At 44.0% G+C, this 20,380-nt stretch overlaps 1 protein-coding gene across 3 annotated transcripts in view; it reads left to right on the top strand.

Annotated features, from left to right (window-relative positions):
- The window catches only part of LOC147637467 (hydroxyproline-rich glycoprotein family protein), a 54,784-nt gene extending 36,577 nt beyond the window's left edge, over positions 1-18,207 (top strand). The window contains exons 7-12 of one of the 3 annotated variants that reach the window (XR_015266041.1): positions 15,722-15,907; positions 15,996-16,084; positions 16,439-16,580; positions 17,265-17,299; positions 17,531-17,639; positions 17,728-18,207. Coding sequence is in view for 2 of the 3 variants with exons in the window: in XM_086799259.1 (XP_086655385.1) it covers positions 15,722-15,907; positions 15,996-16,082 (273 nt within the window). In the remaining variant the exon portion in view is untranslated. Of the gene's footprint in view, positions 1-15,721; positions 15,908-15,995; positions 16,633-17,264; positions 17,300-17,530; positions 17,640-17,727 lie in introns of those variants that run through there. The other 2 variants (XM_086799259.1, XM_086799258.1) reach the window with 2 other exon arrangements.
- The last annotated feature ends 2,173 nt before the right edge of the window (positions 18,208-20,380 follow it).

Raw genomic sequence — 20,380 nt, 5'->3', positions numbered from 1 at the left:
AGATAGGTGATGAGAGAATTAGAATTAGGGTTAGGTTAAGAGTTCATGTGGGAGACATACACAGAGAAGCAAGGGAGAGAGAGAGAGAGAGAGTTGTGGGGATGAGTGTGTGACTCCCCTATCACACATGTATATTGCACTAGTACACATAGTGCACTTAGTACATTAAAAGTACTAAGTGTACTATGTACTATAACTTATGGGCTTGTACACACTATAAGGGTGGGCATTATGCCTTTACCCCAACAACCTCCCACTTAAAGGCAAAGTGCCCTTAAGTAAAGGAAAAGAAAAAATCAGCATGTACATGATAATATACAAGGCCATATCAAGGCTGAAACTGGCCTCATCCAATGCCCATCAAGTGTCTGCAATGAGCAAACTGCTCCGGAGGCAAACTCTTCGTCAACAGATCAGCCGGGTTGTCATCCGTGTGAATCTTAACAAGCTGAATTTGCTTGTTCTCTATCACCTCTCTGATGAAGTGATACTTCACATCCACATGCTTCGTCTTTGCATGAAAAACAGGGTTCTTTGCCAACTGAATGGCACTCTGACTGTCACAATGCAACAATGGAATATCCCCTGTATAGCCCAAATCAACCACTAACCGAGATAGCCATAATGCCTCCTTGCAAGCCTCTGTGGCTGCAATATACTCGGCCTCTGTAGTAGATAAGGCAGTGCACTTCTGCATCCTGGATATCCATGACACAGCACCTCCTGTGAATGTAAACACATAACCGGTAGTAGACTTCCGGTTATCTGGATGACCGGCATAATCTGAATCCGTGTAACCATGCACTAATGCATCCTGTTTGCCAAAGCAAATGCACATATCTTGTGTGCCCTTCAGGTATCTCATGACACCTTTCACTGCTTCCCAATGCTTCTTGCTAGGGTTGGCCATGTATCTAGAAACCACTCCCATTGCAAATGCAATGTCTGGCCTAGTAGCAACCATGGCATACATGAGACTGCCACATGCTGAAGCATACGGAATCTTGGCCATATCAGCCCTGTCTCTATCTGACTGTGGGCTGTCCATAGCACTGAGTTTCACATATGGAGGCAAAGGAGTACTAGTCTTCTTCCCCCCGTCCATATTGAACCTCTGCAAAACTTTGCCAATGTATTCCTTCTGAGACAAATACAACACATGCTGATTTCTGTCCCGAAGTATCCGCATACCCAAGATGTGATTTGCATCACCCAAATCTTTCATATCAAAGGTTTCATGCAGCCTCTTTTTCAATGCATCCATCTCTTTACGAGATTTCCCGGCAATCAACATATCATCAACATACAAGATGAGGATCAATAGACTGCCATCCAAAGCTTTTTTGGTGTACAAGCAGTGATCTATGTCACTTCTCCTGAATTTCTGAGATTTCATGAATGTATCAAATTTATGATACCATTCCCTTGGTGCCTGTTTGAGCCCATAAAGACTCTTTTTCAGCTTGCATACAAGCTTCTCCTTTCCACTTACTGCATAACCCTCTGGCTGCTGCATATATATCTCCTCATGGAGATCACCGTGAAGAAAAGCAGTCTTCACATCCATCTGGATCAAGTCCAGATCATCATGCGCAACCAAAGCCAACACAGCTCTAAGTGTGGTCATTTTGACCACTGGAGAGAAGATCTCATCAAAGTCCACACCATATTCCTGCTTGAAGCCCTTAACCACTAACCTGGCTTTGTATCTTGGCTTTGCATCTTGGTGCAACTTTGAGCCTGTATACCCACTTGCATGGCAAAACCTTCTTGCCTGCAGGCAAATGCACCAACTTCCAAGTTCCATTTTTATGCAGAGAATCCATCTCTGACTTCATGGCACGCTCCCATAGAGCCTTGTCTGCCCTCTGTAAAGCCTCCTTATAACATGAGGGCTCCCCACAGTCAGTGAGCATCAAGTAGTCAACCCCTGGAACAAACCTGTCAGGGGCTCTGGAGGGTCTTGTGGACCTCCGTACCCAATGACCATCATTTGCAGGTTGCTGTCCAGCCTGCATATCACCCATTGGTGGCTCCTGTTCCATGCCATAAGGCTGAAAAATCATGCCCGGTATATCCTCTAACTGTGGTATATCCATAGGGATATCTTCTGCCATCTCTGGCTGTCCATTTGGACCATTTTCAGCACCATTTAAGGGCTGGTTTTCTTGCTGTAAATGGCTGATTTACAGCCCTTGGTTGTTGTCCATGATGTCCATCATCATCAAAGATGACTCTGCCAGGCTCCTGTTGCCTTGCAGGCTCCTTATACATGCATGTTTCATCAAAAATGACATCATTGCTGCGTATGATCTTTCTATTCATGGGATCCCAAAGTCTATACCCCATTTCACCTCTGTCACCATATCCTAGGAATATGCATTTATGAGACTTAGGATCAAGTTTGGTGCGCATTTCCCTGCGTATGTGCACGTACGCAACGCAACCAAACACTCTCAAGTGCTTGTATGACGGAGGCTTCCCTGTCCATACTTCTTCTGTATTTTTCCACCAAGCCTCGTGTTAGGTGACCTGTTTATAAGGTGAACGGCTGTCATAACAGCTTCAGCCCAAAAACCATGAGGTAATGCAGCATGTGACAACATAGAACGGACCTTCTCCTGAATGGTCCTGTTCATCCTCTCTGCTGTCCCGTTTTGTGGAGGATCATAAGGAGTAGAGAGCTCCCTCTTGATGCCTTTAGTATCACAAAAGTCCTGAAACTGTTTGGACGTATACTCTCCACCATTGTCGGAACGCAAAGCCTTCAATTGGGCATACAAGTCCTGCAATCTCTGCCACATTCCCCAAGCTGTCTTCTCTTCACGAATGCTGAACAGTAATGAGTCTGACACAGACAACATGATAGTAGATCTTGCCAGCTCATCCATATCTTCCCACTCTTCAGCAGTAAGAGAAGCGGGCATCACACCCCTTTCTTTGATAGGCTTGTGCTGCTTTTTCTGGAGCAACACATTGTAGCACTGGGTTTGCCAAATATCATAATTATGCGAGCCTTCAAGCTTCTTGATGTGAAGCAATGAAGAGCTCTCACCTGTGGTTGCCATAGCAAAATGCAACCTGTCAATGCCTGACTCCCTGCAAAAGTGTGCAAACACTGCACCAAAAGCACACAAAGTGCTCACAGTTTTGCTCCCAAGCTTTATCTCCCACTGCGGAAGCAAGAATGCAACTTTTCTCCCACTTTATGTGATGAAAACGCCAAAATCTGGTTGCTGCAGATTTTGGACAGCACCTTAAATGTGCTCTTTTGCCCTTCCAAAGTACTGCACAGCAGTACCAAGTGCTCACCAATGATGTACCAAACCTGTCCCGGCAAGTTCAGCAGCTGAAATTGAACCTTTTGGTCACTCAAAACAGTGTACAGCCATGCCAAAACATGCACAAAGCTGTGCCAAATCTGTACCAGCAGGTACAGTAGCAATAAATGCTCTCCTGGCTGTCCAAATGAGTGAAAATCAGACTTTTACAGTCCTGTACACTGCATACAACAGTCCCGAACAGAAATTGGGCAAAAGCCCCTTGACTGCAAGCTGATTTCTGAGGATTCAAGGCATAAATGTCTTGCCTGCTGCTTTGCCAAGCTGAACAAGCATACAAACTTGAAAAGCCCCTTGATTTGAGATCAATTTCTGATCATACATGGTACATTGACGCACATGAAGGCATCCAGAGTGTTCACGATGCTTCCCCTTGGCCACATATACATCCAATACATGAAAGCCCCTTGATTTACAGGCACATTGAGTGCTTGTAAGGCATCAACACATTATCCACAGCATCAAATGCGATTGCCTGCATGCAAATCAACCAAATCGGCACAAAAGCCCCTTGATTTGCACTGCAATTTTGCCCAAATGTGCGATTTATCACATCATACAGCATGTATGAGTGCTTAATTGCACAATTACATCAAAAGCCCCAAATTTCGACATCCAATTTCGTGCAAATTGATCCTGATTGTGACCAATTTCCTGCGAATTGATCCTGATTGTGACCAATGTCACCCAATTTTGCCAATTTTGCTCAAAAATTGAGCAATTGGGCACCTGTACCTGCTCAATTGATTTAATTGATAAGAAATTCGCAAAAATTAAAGGCAAGTACCTATGAAATTCTGAATTTCTCTGATTTGCAGGTTGATTTCTGTTGTAGGAGGGGGGGGCGTGATGAATATGCTGGTGCTGTATTGATGCAGGCAGGCCAGGGAGGCGCTCGACAGCTGTATTCGTGCAAGAGAAGAAATAGAAGGCAGCTCAACAGTGCTCAACTGATAGGCGACGGGCAAGCGAACTAGTTGTGGCGGATGTCGACTAGTTCGCAAGAAGCAAGGCAACCAGTCGTCAGGTGTACAGGGAGAGTCGGACGCGTAGCTCTCCTCGTGGGCGACAGGACCTCCTCTACGCCCAGCAGCCAGCCGTCTAACGCTGAAGGGCCAGCGCTGCCTGTGGCCTTCGCCGCCTAGCGCATCTACACGCTTGTAGTCGACCCCTGCTGCGAGCGCTGCTGAAGGCGCCTGGCAGCGCTGACACGCCTGTGTGTGTTCCAACGCCCGCCACTTCTGTTTCGGCTCACCTGCCTGCACTTCACGCCAGGTGCTATCGCCTGAGTATAGACAAAGGCCTACGACTACCTAGTCTACCGCTTCACCAGCTCCACGCCTGTTGTTGGTGCGCTGGCTGCTGCTGCGCTGACTGTCCTGCATTCGCCTTCTTCTCCACCTGCGCCTGGGAGAGCAGCACTGCTTAAGACAAGTGATAGGGTACGACCAGCAGAGAGATTCAAATGGGCACCAGCTCTGATACCAGTTGATGGGAGAATTAGAATTAGGGTTAGGTTAAGAGTTCATGTGGGAGACATACACAGAGAAGCAAGGGAGAGAGAGAGAGAGAGAGTTGTGGGGATAAGTCAACTCATGAGGCATGAGTGTGTGACTCCCCTATCACACATGTATATTGCACTAGTACACATAGTGCACTTAGTACATTAAAAGTACTAAGTGTACTATGTACTATAACTTATGGGCTTGTACACACTATAAGGGTGGGCATTATGCCTTTACCCCAACAATAGGTGCTTCCTTGACTTTATCTTTCAAAAGTCTGAAGGCCATATCCAAATTGTTATTCCAAGTGATAGGCTGATTTGACTTATGTCCACAAAGCCTGGACAATGTGCAACATCCACCTCCTTCTACAAGTAATCAACTGCCACCTGCCTGGCCTTCCAGTAGGTCCCTGTGGAAAGAGCTTCCTCAACTACAGGAATTTTTTTGTCCCGAATGCTACGAGACATCAGAGCATAGGTCACCTGTAATGTTTTCTCTGACTGACGAACACAAGAACTACCAACATCTGTACTGGAAAGTTCCTGCCAACTGCTGCCTTTATCTGGTAAGCCATCCACCATCTGGTCCGGGAAAGCCTGCACCTGTAGTGTATCCACAGTTAAGTGGCCATTACCACACTACCACTCATCACAAAACTGAGGACCTGGGAGAGAGAGTGCTGAAAGTTTGTAAACTCCATTCTCCACTCCGCCTTCCCAAACTACGTGGCCTGTTGCCTTGTCCCGGCGAGCAACAAAATGCTCATCAAACTCCACCCGTATGCTAGTCTTGCAAACCTGATGAACTGATAACATATGAAAACCAAGTGATGGAACATACAACACTTGGGAGGAATGCTTCCCCTCTCTGCCATCGGGAACTATCTCCAACCTGCCCTCACTGTGAACTGGGATAGTGGATGTATCCCAAGTAAGAATGTGACTAGAATACCTGCAGAGATCCTGTAAAGCCATGCGGGAAGGAGTCATGTGCCTGGAAGCACCACTGTCTAGAATCCACTTCTGAGTATCCGTAGCGGAGAGTCCTCCAACCTCCTCCCTGCACGAAGAAAATGAAACATCGGTGTCCATAACCTCCATGTGCACAAAAGCTGGAGTTTTCACGGTTGCTGCAGAGGATTCTGCACCCTTCTCGGTGCTCCGCTTGGGACACTGCCTCCAGTAGTGGCCTTTCTTGCCACAATCATTACAGGTCCTCTCTGCCTTTAGTTTCTCGCAGTTTGAGTCGGACATCTTCTCAGAAGACTTCTCCGATGAAGCCTTCCCTTTGCCCTTGTTGTTACGGCCTTTCGACCGTTGGCCAGTTAAGGCCTCCGAACCTCTGCCGTGTGGAGGGTTCGTGAATCTTTCCTCCTGGTCCAAGACCATGGGCACAAGCTCCTCCCATGTGATGGTGCTGAGCTTGCCATTGGTAAGCAAAGAAGAATAAAATGCTGAGTACTGAGAGGGCAAATGCGACAGCAACGTGATGGCCATATCCTCCGATGATATCTCTTTCCCAGCCTAGAGAACTTCCTGCTCAAGGACCTGCAGCTTGTTCATGTGCTCCCGCATCGTCGACGACTTTGCAGGATTCATCACCCGCATCTGTACTCCCAAGGAGATCCTCTTCATGGGCGATACCGTGTTGTAAAGAGAAGCCAAATGCTGCCATATACCTTTGGCCAGCATCATATGCTTGATATGATTGATTACCTGTGGTGTGCAGTTGAGGAAAATGAAAGAACGGACCCTGGCATTGACACGATCCCATAACCGTGCCTGTGCCTCACGTTCCTTCCGAATCGAGGGTAGCTCCCCTTCCTCTAACTCTGGCCGTGGAACCCAACAACAATGAAATCAGCAAGGTCATAAGACTCCAAATAAGATTCCATCATTACCTTCTGTATGCCGTAGTTGTTTCTGTCCAACTGACGGTCCATTGGGAACGTGGGGAGTGTCGGGATCTTCACATGCCTCGTAGCCATCTCAAGTAAATTTGCCATTGTGGGGGTGTAACTGAAAAGGGTGGGTGGGTGGGAAAAATGAACAACTTAAACCTGCAAGTGGCTGTCCAGCAAATCAGCCCGCCTTCCTCTTTCTTCTCCTCTTCCCGTACGGTCCAAAACAGTCCACCATTCAGCAACAAAACAGCCCCCCTCTTGCTCACACAGTTCCCAAGATCTTCCAAGACTCCACATGGTCCGTATGCATTTAAAAGATGCTGCCTTGAATTGGTGGCTAAAAGTGGTGCAAATGGGACCGAGCCCACATCATGGACCGATTTCAAAACCACGTTCAACAAGGAATTCCTTCCTACAAACTTCGAGGCAAATGTGTAGAAGGAATGGGATGAGGTAAAACAAAAAGTCGGTGAGAATGCGGCAACTTACCTAAATAATTTTTCAGCCGTCTCATTGAAATTTACTTCTTATACCCCTATTCCGTCACTAATGGAATGCGTACGTTTGTCAATGTATTGCAACCTAAGCTTATGCAAGCATTTTACATGGTGGGACCTAAAACTTTGGAAGAAGCACAAACAAAGCCTTGCAAGCTGATGCCCTACACATGCGTTGGATGGTGGGCAAATCAAAGAACGAGAATCGAGATTCGTCTCAAAGGAAGAGGTTGAAAGGAGGATCTCGATCAAGGAATGAGCCACAAGAAAAGAAGAATAAGAATGAGGATAACCCTTTACTTTACCAAAAGAAGCTATTCCGCAAGTAACTTGAAGATTATGTCAGAGGGTAAATGTTTCCAATGTTGGAAGAAGGGACATATGGCTGTAAAATGTCCTAAAAGACCAAATCAAGAAGCCAAACGGCCCCAAACTAATGCATTGCCAAAGGAACTTCAACATCAGGATGATACACCACTAGAGGGAAGGCAACTTTTCAAGGCTTGGGGCAAAGTGGCAAACCAACCTGTGCTTATCCATTTCGACAGTGGTGCTACCCACTACTATATCCATCCTCGAGTGGTTGAAGCCATGAACCTCCCTCCGGATAGGTTTGGAACTCCAGGTGCCGCCTTTGAGGGAGTGTCAGCCAAGGTTCTGGGAAAGCTTCGCTTACAGATTGGAGACTGTGGATCATGAGAACTTTGTTGTTGGCAAAGTTGGACATTGTGTTGTAGTTTTGGGTATGCCTTGGCATAAGAAGATAGACTCACCCATTGATTGGGCTAGAAACAAGATTAGGTTTTCTTTTAAGGGCAAGAATGTAACTTTTGATATAGGAGTTGAGGGGAATTCCATCCCACTTATTAGTCATTTACAAGTTCCTAAAGCAATAAAGCAATCTATTTCCTCATGCTTGATATATGTCAGAGATCTAAAGGAATCTGAGAGTGATAAATTGCTCCCAACTCTTGGTCATGAAAGGAAAGATTTCCTAAAGAAATATGAAGATTGTTTTGAAATTAGCAGTACTCTTCTAGGAGAGCTACCTCCAGAGAGAGTGGAAGATCATCAGATTGACATCATGCCAAGAACCTCATCTTTTTATTGTGTGAGTGAAGCACAACCAGAGGAGATTATGAAGTAAGTGAACGAGATATTGGAAAAGGGTTTGATTAGACCTAGCTCATCACCTTTTTTACTCCCCAATCTTATTGGTTCAGAAAAAGGATGATTTTTGATATATGTGTATTGATTACAAGGCTCTTAACAAGATCACTGTGAAGAACAGGTTTCCTATTCCTATGATTGATGACATCCTAGATAGATTGAATGGAGCCACTATCTTTAGTAGGATTGACTTGAAGAGTGGTTACCATTATGTGAGGATTGTTCCAGAGGACATTCACAAGACCACATTCAGGACTACCTTCGGACTCTATGCGTATTTGGTGATGCCTTTTGGTCTTACCAATGCCTCGGCTGCTTTCAAACGAATATGGAAAGAATGTTTCGAGCACATAGAAATTTTGCAGCTACTTTCTTTGATGACATTATTGTGCATTCAAAGAATGAAGATGAGCATCGAAAGCACTTGGATATGGTATTTCAGGAATTGCAGAAGCACAAGTTGTATGTGAATGGCAAGAAGAGTGAGTTTTTTTTGTCAGAGATTCACTACTTGGGTCATATAGTGTCCAAGGAAGGGGTCAGGATGGACCCAGAAAGGTCAAGGCTATCATGGAATGGCTAGAGTTGACTATTGTGCATGCAGTTCGAAGTTTCCTTGGCTTATGCTCTTGCTACAGGAAGTTCATCAAGTGGTTTGCCATGGTAGCTAGTCCACTGCATGATTTGACAAAGAAAGCCATGGGATTTCGGTGGGCCAAAGTTGGAAAAGAATCCTTTGAAGCATTAAAAATTTATGCTAACAAAGAACCAATGTTGATTATTCCAGACTTATCAAAGCCTTTTATGGTAGAATGTGATGCTTCAGGAGATTGCATTGGAGCAGTCTTAGACTTCAAGGAGCCGAAAAGACCACACCCACATATGAGAAAGAATTGATGGCTATAATTGATGCTGTAAAGATTTGGAAGCATTATCTTATGGGTGTTGAGTTTATTATCAAGACGCACCCACATATGAGAAAGAATTGATGGCTATAATTGATGCTGTAAAGATTTGGAAGCATTATCTTATGGGTGTTGAGTTTATTATCAAGACGGATCATCAAAGCCTCATGTATTTCATGTCTCAACCTAAGATATCCGAAAAGCATATAAGATGAGCTAGTTACTTGGCCCAATTTCATTTTCAGATTATGCACATCCATGGTAAAGACAACAAAGTAGCAGATGCTCTATCTTCATATGGATTTCACTACAATGAAAGATCTTTATGCGAGAGATGAGGATTTCAAAGATACTTGGAATAAATTACAAAATGGAGACTTGGTGACCTCTTACGTCATCAAGGAAGGGTTCCTTATGATGCAAACCCGTTTATATGTGACTAAGGACTTGAGGCTAAAAGTAATGGAGGAATGCCATGCCCCACCTTACATGGGACATAAAGGTATCTTGACAACAACTCAGGCTTTGGAGAGTTATTTCTATTGGCCTAGTGCTATTCCAATGTGGGAAATTCTTTGTTGTATCAAAATTCATCTCAACCACTTGCATTGCCCAAACTTACGTGAATTTTCACCACATTGGGTTTATCTCTAGCATATAGTTTGTAAATCACTTATAAAAGGGTTAGACACTGCATGAGCACTAAAATCAAGGCTCAAGGTAAGATTCCCTTCTCATCATGGAGCATGTAGAAGTCCTCTCAATATTTAATGGTGATGGTTTTTTCACATGGCAAAGCAAGACCATGTACTTGCTTATGCGTAAGGGGCTCTGGCACCTTATTGAGGATGAGCTCATGTGCAATATTACCCTGGGCATCGGGTATAACATTCACACGCGGTTTTGCATCCTGCACATTATGCTTTTTGGGATTGTGGCGGCATTGAGATTTCATGTGATCCTTGCTCCCACATAAGAAACACTTCCCCTCTCATGCAATAAAAATTGTGTTGTCTGGACAGCTTAGGATCATCCTTTTTACCCCCTGGCTTCTTTTCCAAGCCCCCTTTTGCATCCTTGGACTCATTGGGCATAAACTTAGGTGGCTGTCCACCCTTTTTCTGCTCATTTCTAGTTTTGAATTTTCCCTTATATGAGCTGAATTCTTGTCTTTTTGATGCTCCCTTGCCGTGTAGCTCCTTAGAAATAGTAGCTGAATATATGAGCTCCAATAAAGTGTTGTGGGGATATACATTGCAAGGCTCTTCTGAATGATTCTTTGCAGTCCTGACTCAAACTTTCTTTTCTTCTCGTTCTCACTAACCGTCATGAAAGGTGTGACCTTGAGAGACATAAGAGAAAACGGACTTGCCTTCATCGCGTGTTAGCCAATCCCATTCCTTTCGTACATCCTTTTCAAAGTGAGGAGGAAGGAACTGATCATAGAATTGCTCTTTGAAAGCACTCCATGTACGAGCAGTTGTCCTATCCAAGAGCTTTGCCATCCACCAATCACTTGCAATCTCTTAAAGATGCATACCCAAGTGCTTGAGCATAGATTTCTTAGTGAAGGCCTCAGTGCAAAAGGCTATTTCGAATTGCCTTACGAAAGCAAGTGACTTGGTGTTATCCAGCTTTCCATTATAGCTCTCGAATTTGATGTGCTGGTCCCTTGACTTGAACTCTTTGGCCTTCTTGCTGTGACGAAGAGAATCCCGATGCTCTAGAACATCATTTTCTTCGTCATGTCTACGATGGCAACGGTGCCCAGGTCTAGGGCTGATTTCCTGTGCAACACCCTCCACTCTGGATGGAACTCTGGGAGTAGGAATATACCTAGAAAGTGGAGATATCACCGACAGTGCATGAAGATCTTCTGCATCTCTCATATGGGCGGAAAACCCCTCATCATCTCCTCGAGCTGCATGCCCTCTCACCTCAGTTGCATGGGTTGCATGCCTCCTCATAACATCTGTGCGGGCTGCATGCCCACTTACATCACTTGCTTGGGTCGCATGCCCTCTCACATCACTAGTTCGGGGTGCATGCCCTCTCACATCACTGGTGCGTGCTGCATGCCCTCTCACAACATCATCAAAGTTCCCTTCACGGGATAACCTATGAGGTTGCCATGTGAAGACCCACTTGCCCTCATCATTGGAAACAACATCGCCATGGCTTTTCAAATAAGCAACAATCTACTCTCGAGGTTTGTCAATTCCCATCTGTTGGACAATTGCATCAAAAGTGACCACATCAGCCTTAATCTGAGACATTGATTCAATAATCCTTTGTACATCTGGGTCCCTTTGCATAGCACGGAGCTCTTCAAGCTCATTCATCAAAGCATCAAGATCGTGCTGATCCTCAACCCTAGCAGACAACAGTGGATTGTTATTTGCCAAAGCCCCCACATGGTCCCTTTCTCTATTCTCTTCCCGCATGCGGTGAATACAGGTGATAGAGTCCTCCACAAAATGATTTGACTGGCTGGCCTTAATGTATCTACCAAATTTTCAGAAAGAAAAGAATTTCCGTGCCTCGGAATCACTCTCTACCAACTTCCCAAGTATGATACTGAATAGACTCCAAGGGTGCAACAATTCCCCTACACAGATAGGAGGGCCACAAAGTCTTTCCACACGCTCACTGTAGCTTAAACCAAAAGTAACCTCTTTCAAGGCGCGATAGCAAGACGAGGGCTACCTCAGAATCCCAACCTTCTCTCACGGATAATGACTCCTTACAGTCATATCTAGCATCATATAAGGCACAAGCTTTGTAGAAAGCCAAGCTCTGATACCAATGTAACGGAAGGGCAACTGTAATACGGAAATCTTATCAATCATGAAAACTGAATAAACACATAAGCATGCCAGATAAAAGAAAGATGTCAGCTCTGCACAATACACCACACTAGGGGCCAGAAGATGGGCTGACCTCCCTTCCCCCCTCCCCCCCTCCCCCCTCCCTCCCTCATGGTTAGATTGCCAAAAAGGAGTCTGCTTCCGAATACAACTTTGCGGGTGCCTAGGGATTCTCCACTGGCTAGCGCCTATTTCTTCCAGTACTGTATGAAAACAAAACAAAACATATGCTGAATTTTGATGTCAATTTTCAGCACCAGAGAGCATTCCCGGCATTAAGCACATGTAGGACAACCATGGATAGCCCATAGCACTCCCACATCAGCCCAGGACAGCCTCAGCCTAGGACAGCCTTGCACCTTCGTCTTCCCCCTGTTTGGCTCACAGAGCAAGTCGACTAGCTCTCAGAAGCCACAAGGGAAATCGACCAGTAGCAATTCACAAGCCAGATGGTCTCCGATCAGTAGAGGATGTCTCTCCCACAAATCGGCCAGCACTTCCCTGCCTCCAGATGCCCTGATCAGCAGCTTCTTAGGGTTGTAAACAGTCAAAAACAGCCACCAGATGAAGTCGACCAGCCTTGGCCACACCCCTGGTTGAATTCCGTTCTGGTAGGTAGTGGTAGATGGCTGTAGGAAGCTGTAGAACCAGTCGACCAGCTCCTCCCATGCGCCAGGAAGCAGGCCCCTATCCAAAACTGGAGTGCCCCCCCCAACCCCCTAATAGAGTTCCACTGCTGAAAATAGCCCAAGCGTGTGCTTTTCTGGTCTAGAAGGGGGCCCCTACAAGAGATTGGTCCAAATCTTGTCCAGTGCTCATCTATTGGCTGCCAGGTGTATTAAATTGGTCTTGCCCAGTGTGAATAACTTATAATTTTTCCGGTCACTTATAAGTGAGTGTGGACCTGCACCCATAATTATTAGTATGTGAAATCATAAAGCTGTAAATTGGGTTTTTGGGGACAGTGGCCAAGGTCAGCAGATTCTTATCTTTCCTGGCAACATTGAACATGATTCTAATCTATAGAGGGTCTCCCCACCCCAGCAGAGGGCCACCCCACAAATCAGTCCCTGCTCTTATCAAGCCTCCTGGCCGCAGCAGGATCAAGCAAGTCTAAAATAAAGGACAACAGATGTGAAGACTCATCAATGAGTTACCAATGACCCTCTGGTCACCCTTCCATTCCACCAGATGATAGACCTCTTTCGAGGAGCTGATTAAGAACCTGCAGAAGGCAGTGTATTTGCTTGTTAAAGGAGCCAAAGAGAAGATCTTATCCATCCATGTGAGCCCATTCCAGGGCCCCTTAAGCTGTATCTGAAAGAAAACACTCATTTCCTTGGGCATTACAGTCCAAGGCTACTCTTGAGACACAAACTTTCTAGCTGGGAAGCCACCCTGGCTTTGGCATGAGTCTCCATAACAAGAATCCTCAGACCCATTAAAATCTTTAGGAGAGCACACTCTTCTCCATGCTATTGAGTGGGAGGGCCTCATAATATAATTATTTCTCCACAAAAATGTTTTGACAGGATAGATAAAACCGGTCTATGGACACATAAAGCGGTAATTCATTCACAAATAACCTGGACTTACTCAGACACACAATCACAGAATCCTCGCTCCCTCGCTCAACAACACATTGGCCCCGAAGTCCGGCGCCCCTTGCGGTATTTCTTTATTGTTAAAAAGTTGGAAAATACAAAGCACGAGTGCAACAAAGCACTCTACTTGCACCAGCTGAGTTTTACAAATTTTGGGAGAAATTTGCCAGCATAACTGCACTAAAACTGTTCCATAACATCTCAGAATGAGTCCCAACTGACAGGCTCACTTCCATAGGCATCAGACTACCCAATGGAGTCCAAAACATCACAATTCAGCTTGCTGTAATTTTCTGCACAGACCTGTTTTCAGCTCTGTTTTCAGCCCAAATTAACCCTTGTACTGTCCTGAAGACTTTAGCAAAGTCCTACTGCATTCTGGCATCAACCGGGCAACATAACAGCCCAAAAACAGCGCCTAAACAGTGCTGAAACAGCGTTGTATTGAAGAGGTTATTACCCTCTTCCGTCCCTGCTTTGGTGTAGGAACTAACTACACCGGTTCCTATTGAAGGAGGCAACTAGCCTTTGCATATAAGCATGAAATTCACACAACTGTACCTGATTTTATCTGATGAGAGCATTACCATAGTCTGCAAGAGAAAGAGAGAGAGGCTGTGGGGAGCAAGCTCAACCCTCAATACATGAGTTGCAGGGCAAGGGAGTGCACCTCAATAGCTCTTAACCTGCAACAATCCATCATAATGCTGCAAATGAGCCTCATTCAGCCCAAAATCCCACGCTTCCCTCTTCCCAGTGTGGAAAATGCACATAAATTTGACACTTGGACATTTTTAACCCTTTTCCACATGCAATCTTCCAAGCTAAAAATCTCCTGACTGGTTCACACTCTCACAATAGTCCTTTGCCAGCTTTTGGTCCCCTTGACATTCTGCACAAACTGACGCGAAGACTTTTCAATTCCGACACTGCCAAAAATAGCAATTCCCTAGATTTTAGGGATGATGTCATCTGCATTCCTTCTGGTCTCCTGACCATCTTTGACCACTATGGTCACTTCAGAATTTGCTTAGAATTCAAGATACATTCACATTTCGGTGGCGGCCACTTACTAGTGTAAACCGGCCTATGCCCTCATTCAGTGGCCATGTCCTGGACACTGTCATTCATCTTTCAGTGCAGTTCTCAGGCTTAGCCAACCAGTGGTCCAAAGTCCCACTGGCTGACCCATTCTGACATTGCAATGGCCCAAGCCCTTCCAAGAGATCCCGGGGGAAAACAACAGCAACCAAAGAGAAAGAAAAGAAAAATATATATTTATAAAGAAATGTAAATAAGGAAAACAACTGCAAAAAGTTTCACCTCCTGGTGACAATAGAGTAATTTAATCCGATGACACTTCTGAAGTCTATGAAGGGGGTGTAGATCTGCAAGTAAGCTTGCAGAATGGACTCGATCACTATCACTGTGGAATAGAAGGGGAGTAAGATGATGTTCCACTTTTTCATTTGAGTTTCCACTTTCTGGATGACCCGGTCAGCTAACTGCTTATTTGTGACCCCCACCCCTACCGGACAACCAATGTTAACCTTTCCTTGGTTTACAAATGTTGATCACTTTTCTGACAAAACAAAATGTTGTACTATTATTATTGGGTTGCATGACGAACATGCTTGGAAAAGATCTAATTAACATAGTTTCTCATGTTCTATGAGGGTTTTGTTTGTTTCCAGACACGATAGTCTTAATGGTCGATTTATGCATGTGCATATTGCATATATATCTAAATGTACATGTATGTGCGTTTGTGCATGCATGCAGGCATGCACACGCATGTGCGCGCACACATGCACACAGTAGCCACACCCATGTACTTAAACAGATAATAAGTACAAAATATATTTTTGGTGTGTTTTCACTCCATACAACACTGGAATTTCAAATGTCTTTTGAATGCATGTACAGAAAATGGTCAATGAAGCGCTGAGACATGCGCCATACTTTGAGGAATTTGCCGAACAGTATGGTGGCCCTGGAAGGTACACAGCAAAACAAGAGAACGAAGACTTGGAGGAAATTGCAAGTGTGCTTCCTTCAGATGTGGGTCCGGGTGCACGAGCTTTTGTTCAGAGAAGCTTAACCACATTGAAGGTCAGTGCCAAAATCTGAGAAATTGGTGCTTTCTTTATTTTTCACATTAAGCTTAGTTAATGAGGGTTATTTTTTTGTTTTTTTAAAGAGCAATCCGGGGTTCAACCTTGATGAGAAACAGTGGATGCTTGCAACCATGGTGGATGAACTCTCTCAATACCCAATGAAAGCTTAGTGGTAACCGTGTACCTTTAGTTCCAAGACGGCCCTTCTGCACTCATTGGGAACAATTAATCAATAATTTAGATTAATTTAATGAAGTTACTTTTGAGTTCAATTTCTCAACCGGCTCGTTACTTCCCTAGATTTTCATGGGATTCATTGAGTTGTCTTGTAGTGTATCTTCTAATAAACCTCGTTGAGGTGATCACGAAGTTCTTAGGATCTTTCAAATCTTTCAAGTACAGCTGGTTTTATTGTTGCTTGGACCTCATTAAGTCTCTGGTTACTTAACCGTAATGAGCATGATTATTCAACAGATATCCTCGCAAAGTTGATGTACGCTCTCATATAGACTTGGGCTGGATGCAGAATAGTCCCTGCCCAAGGGACAGGCGGGCAGTTGGATGGGCAATTTTCATCCATCCAAGATTGTGGGCAGCCAAGATGGGTCCCTGTTGATGGGCTTGGTTGGATTGTTGTGTACCCACCCTTTTGATCGGTTGTCATCTTGGTCAGTGTTTTCTCCTGGCATGCTGCATCTTTACATAAAATTGGTAGAATCACAGCTGTGTATGTCCACAATTTTTTTTCAAGTCTTACATTATATACTACTTTTTGCAGCGTTTTTCTTTCGTTTCCTTCTTTAGTTAATATCATGTGCGCAAGTACACAGTCAGCCATGGTCTGTACAATTCTTTAACTTGGTGGTTTGCACATCAGCGCAAATTTTTATTATGGTCTAGTTGTGGCCCTTCGCCTTTGTATGATGGATATAAGCTCAGTGTGGTGGGTTGTGTGAAGACAAAGAAGCTAGGTGAGATCATGAAACCTTACTATTCCACAACTACAACACAGGTTTGAGCTACTATATGATCTCAGTATGCCTACATGTAAAAACTTTTCATCAACAACAAACAAATGGTGGTAACACTTTTATTACTGCTATTCCACTATATTGGAGAGAAACTGTAGCCGCTACTAGATAACACACATTGCAGTGTTACATAAACTTTAAATATCAAATCATACATTAAGCACTTTTGGGTGCTTTTAAGAGTGGCCATTACAAACCTTTTTAAACACTCAGTTGCACTTGAAATAGATTTTAAAGATCTTGAACGCTTGATTTCGGTTTATTGTGGTCTTGCTTTTGCACTTAATTACTAAATGCATTTTTTGCACAATTTCTTGCTAGATGCAGAGAAGCGGCTGACATCCTTAATTCCTCCTGTAAGTATGTGAAAGAAACTTTTGCTAGGGCAAGTGCTGCCTTTGCATATGATTGCAAAAAGGGGGATGAATTAGTAACAAGCATGTGAGAATGGTTTTGGAATCATGTCAATAAATTTTTGCTAGGGCAAAATGGGGTTGAAAAAACAAGCATGTGAGAATGGTTTTGGACTCACGACAAGTTCAAGGTGTTGAGTGATATTGGGGCGCACTTGTATGCCTTCTTTCCAGGTTCTATAGCAACAGGGCCTCGTCCAGAGGAGCTTGACACGCTAGACACACGAGGGTCATCTTGACATGCTTGAAGGACCTTCTCAATTGTTTGCCTTAAGTGTCGTGGGTAAGTATAGACCCCCTAGATGACTTGATGATGCGTTGTTGGATGAGGTCTTGGATGATCTTGCCATGTTATGGTGTTTGTATCACAGGTTCTCGTGTTGATTTGGAGGGTCATGCAAATGTTTGTGCAATGAAGGCATGAGTAAAAAATTGCAAGTTGGTGATGGCTTAGAGCATGTTAATAATTTGAATAGGTTGCATGATGGTAAATCATACTATTGTTTATAGTAGTGATGATGATATACTTTAATATTTGAGCCTTGAAGGCCATAAGTAGGTTATGGGTCATGGTGTTACCCTTGAATCGTTTAATCTAGTTGAGGAGGATGGGGCTATACATTGTGCCTCAAGGAGATGGGCATGTGATGATTGCAAGGGAGAGTACACATGTGGAGGGAAAATAGATTTAAGGTAGGGGATAGTACTAATAAGCGTGGGTGATCTTTATGTCAATGGATGTGGGGATACCTTGGTCATAAGAGACCCTTGTATTGTTTAGTTGATGTGGTGAACAATGACATGGAGGTTGATTCATGGAATCTTAGCATTTACAAATTACTTGAAAGTGATATGGGTATCGAGAGTGTAGCAACTTATTTTTGCATGGTGGTTACTATAGTTAAAAGTGCTCAGAAGACAAGATTGGCATGTTTGATGTGATGTGAGAATAGTTAATCAAAGGGCTAATAGACATGACAAAATGTAGAGGGTTACATAAGCTAGTGATATATGGAAATGGGGAATTCAAATGATGTGCATTAAAAGGGAAAGTACGCAAGTTAACATTGAGTGCTCTAATGGGGTGCACCTTTGCTCCCTTTTTTTTTGGGGGGGGGGGGGGGACTTTTTTTTGCTGGGAGTAATAACTTTTACATATGATGGCAAAAAAGCATGTGAAAATGCGTTTGGACTGATGACAATGGTGGACTACATGGACTTTGTGTAGATAACTCCAATATACTAGATAGCTCAACAGTCAAGCAAGGGGGGAAAAAAAAGCATGTGAACATGGTTTGGATTCATGACAAGTGGACTAGGTGGACTTTGTGTAGATTACTCCAATAGACTAGATGGCTCATGAATCCAAGAGAGACCATGTGAAAGTTACGGCCCTTGAATGATTAGCCATTCGAACCACGCCCAAGAGCAAGGGGTTTTCAGGCATTTAAATTGATTAAGCTCAAGGAGAACAAGTCTCCTAAATGTGTTCATCTAAGTATCGTGTAAGCAAGCTCCACAACCACAAGCTGCGCATTCTAAATTAAAAAAATCGGATTCTCTCGCGCCACGAGCAAGTCCTATCTTTCTTTGCCAATCTGTTCTTTCCGCTTCCCTTCCCAGAACCTACAAAGAAAAGACTTGTTTCTTCTCCTTCCATCTCCCAGACCTCAAGCATGAAACTCATGCTCTCCTTCATTTATGTGCTTTCATCTCCAAAGCATTGAGAGGACTAATTGTGCAGATGGAGGCTTGGTTGACAAATGTATGATTAGGGAATTCTATGCATATAGGAACTCCGTTAGAAGGATCTTGTCCATTGTAAAAAAACTATATAAAGGGGTCTCCATCATTTATTTGAAGTTCTTTAGTTACATTCTTGGGAGGAAAGAAGACTTTAAGGAAAGAAATGATGGATATATCAAGTCCGACGAGAAAACGACAACTGCACTGAGCCCAATAACCAACCCACTAGCCCACTCCAGGCCACCCTAAATGGGAAGCAAGAAGAGCTCTCTCTCTCTCTCTCTCCACTTCTTTGGGCAAATGGTGTGCCTACTCTACCCCTTATAGGGGAGCCTTTGTGTATTTTAAGGCAGGTGGGATTTATTTCCTTGAATGAGAGTTACTTGTACATCCTCAAGCAAGGGAATCTCACAAGATCTTGCGTGGTTTTCTTTGTGTTGCAACTAGTGGTCCCTCCCACCCCGGATTAGCCTAGGCCCGGGATGCTCCCATAGTTGCCATTTTTTGCTTTCTATAGGGGCTTTTTATCCACCCGTAGGCGACTTCTTGGTCTTAGGCAAACACCTTCACCACTTTCGCTATCACCTCATTGCCTGCAACTAGTGTTGTATGCAGCTCGTGGTGGATTATATCAAAGAATTCCCTTGTGAGTTTGGGCATCTAGGGTTTTCCTATGGTCATCATATTGTGAAGGATAACTTGTCTTTTGTTTATTTTGTGAAAGTCAAGATTTGATAGTGTTTGTGTAAGCTTGAAAAAGGCATCATGTAGGAGGATTGGTAGGTGCAGAGTGGGAAGAGGTTGTGTGAATCAAATAGGGAAGAGATATAAGTAGGAGTTCACAAGTTTGTGTAAGGATATACATAGTAAAGTGTGTTATTGTGGGATGCTACTTGAGTTGATTCTATGTTAACAAAGCTTATGTAAGGATATACATAGTAAAGTGTTTTATTGCGGGATGCTAGTTGAGTAGAGAGTACTATTCTATGTTAACAAAGCTTATGTAAGGATAAACATAGTTAAGAGTGTCATTGCGGGACGCTAGTTGAGTAGAGCGTAGAGTGAACTATTATGTGTTTATCGTGCCTTAGGTTGTGAGCCAAGTTGGTGTGTACATTGAATTAGTGGATTAGCGTGGCTTAATGCAGCTGCTGCCTGGTGTGGGAGCAATACCAACTTGCAACTTTGGCTTTTACACCTCTGGCAGGGTAAACAACCCAAGAGAGAACCTGCCTCTCTGTAAATTTGTTGGGTTACCCTTTGAAGTTTAGTCTTGCT

Source organism: Cibotium barometz, chromosome 6 (genome assembly GCF_041138505.1).
Source record: "Cibotium barometz isolate CiBa-2024 chromosome 6, ASM4113850v1, whole genome shotgun sequence".
In the NCBI taxonomy this organism is placed as follows: domain Eukaryota; kingdom Viridiplantae; phylum Streptophyta; class Polypodiopsida; order Cyatheales; family Cibotiaceae; genus Cibotium; species Cibotium barometz.
The sequence above is the reverse complement of the archived record's forward strand: the minus strand, read 5'-3'. Positions and strand labels throughout refer to the sequence as shown.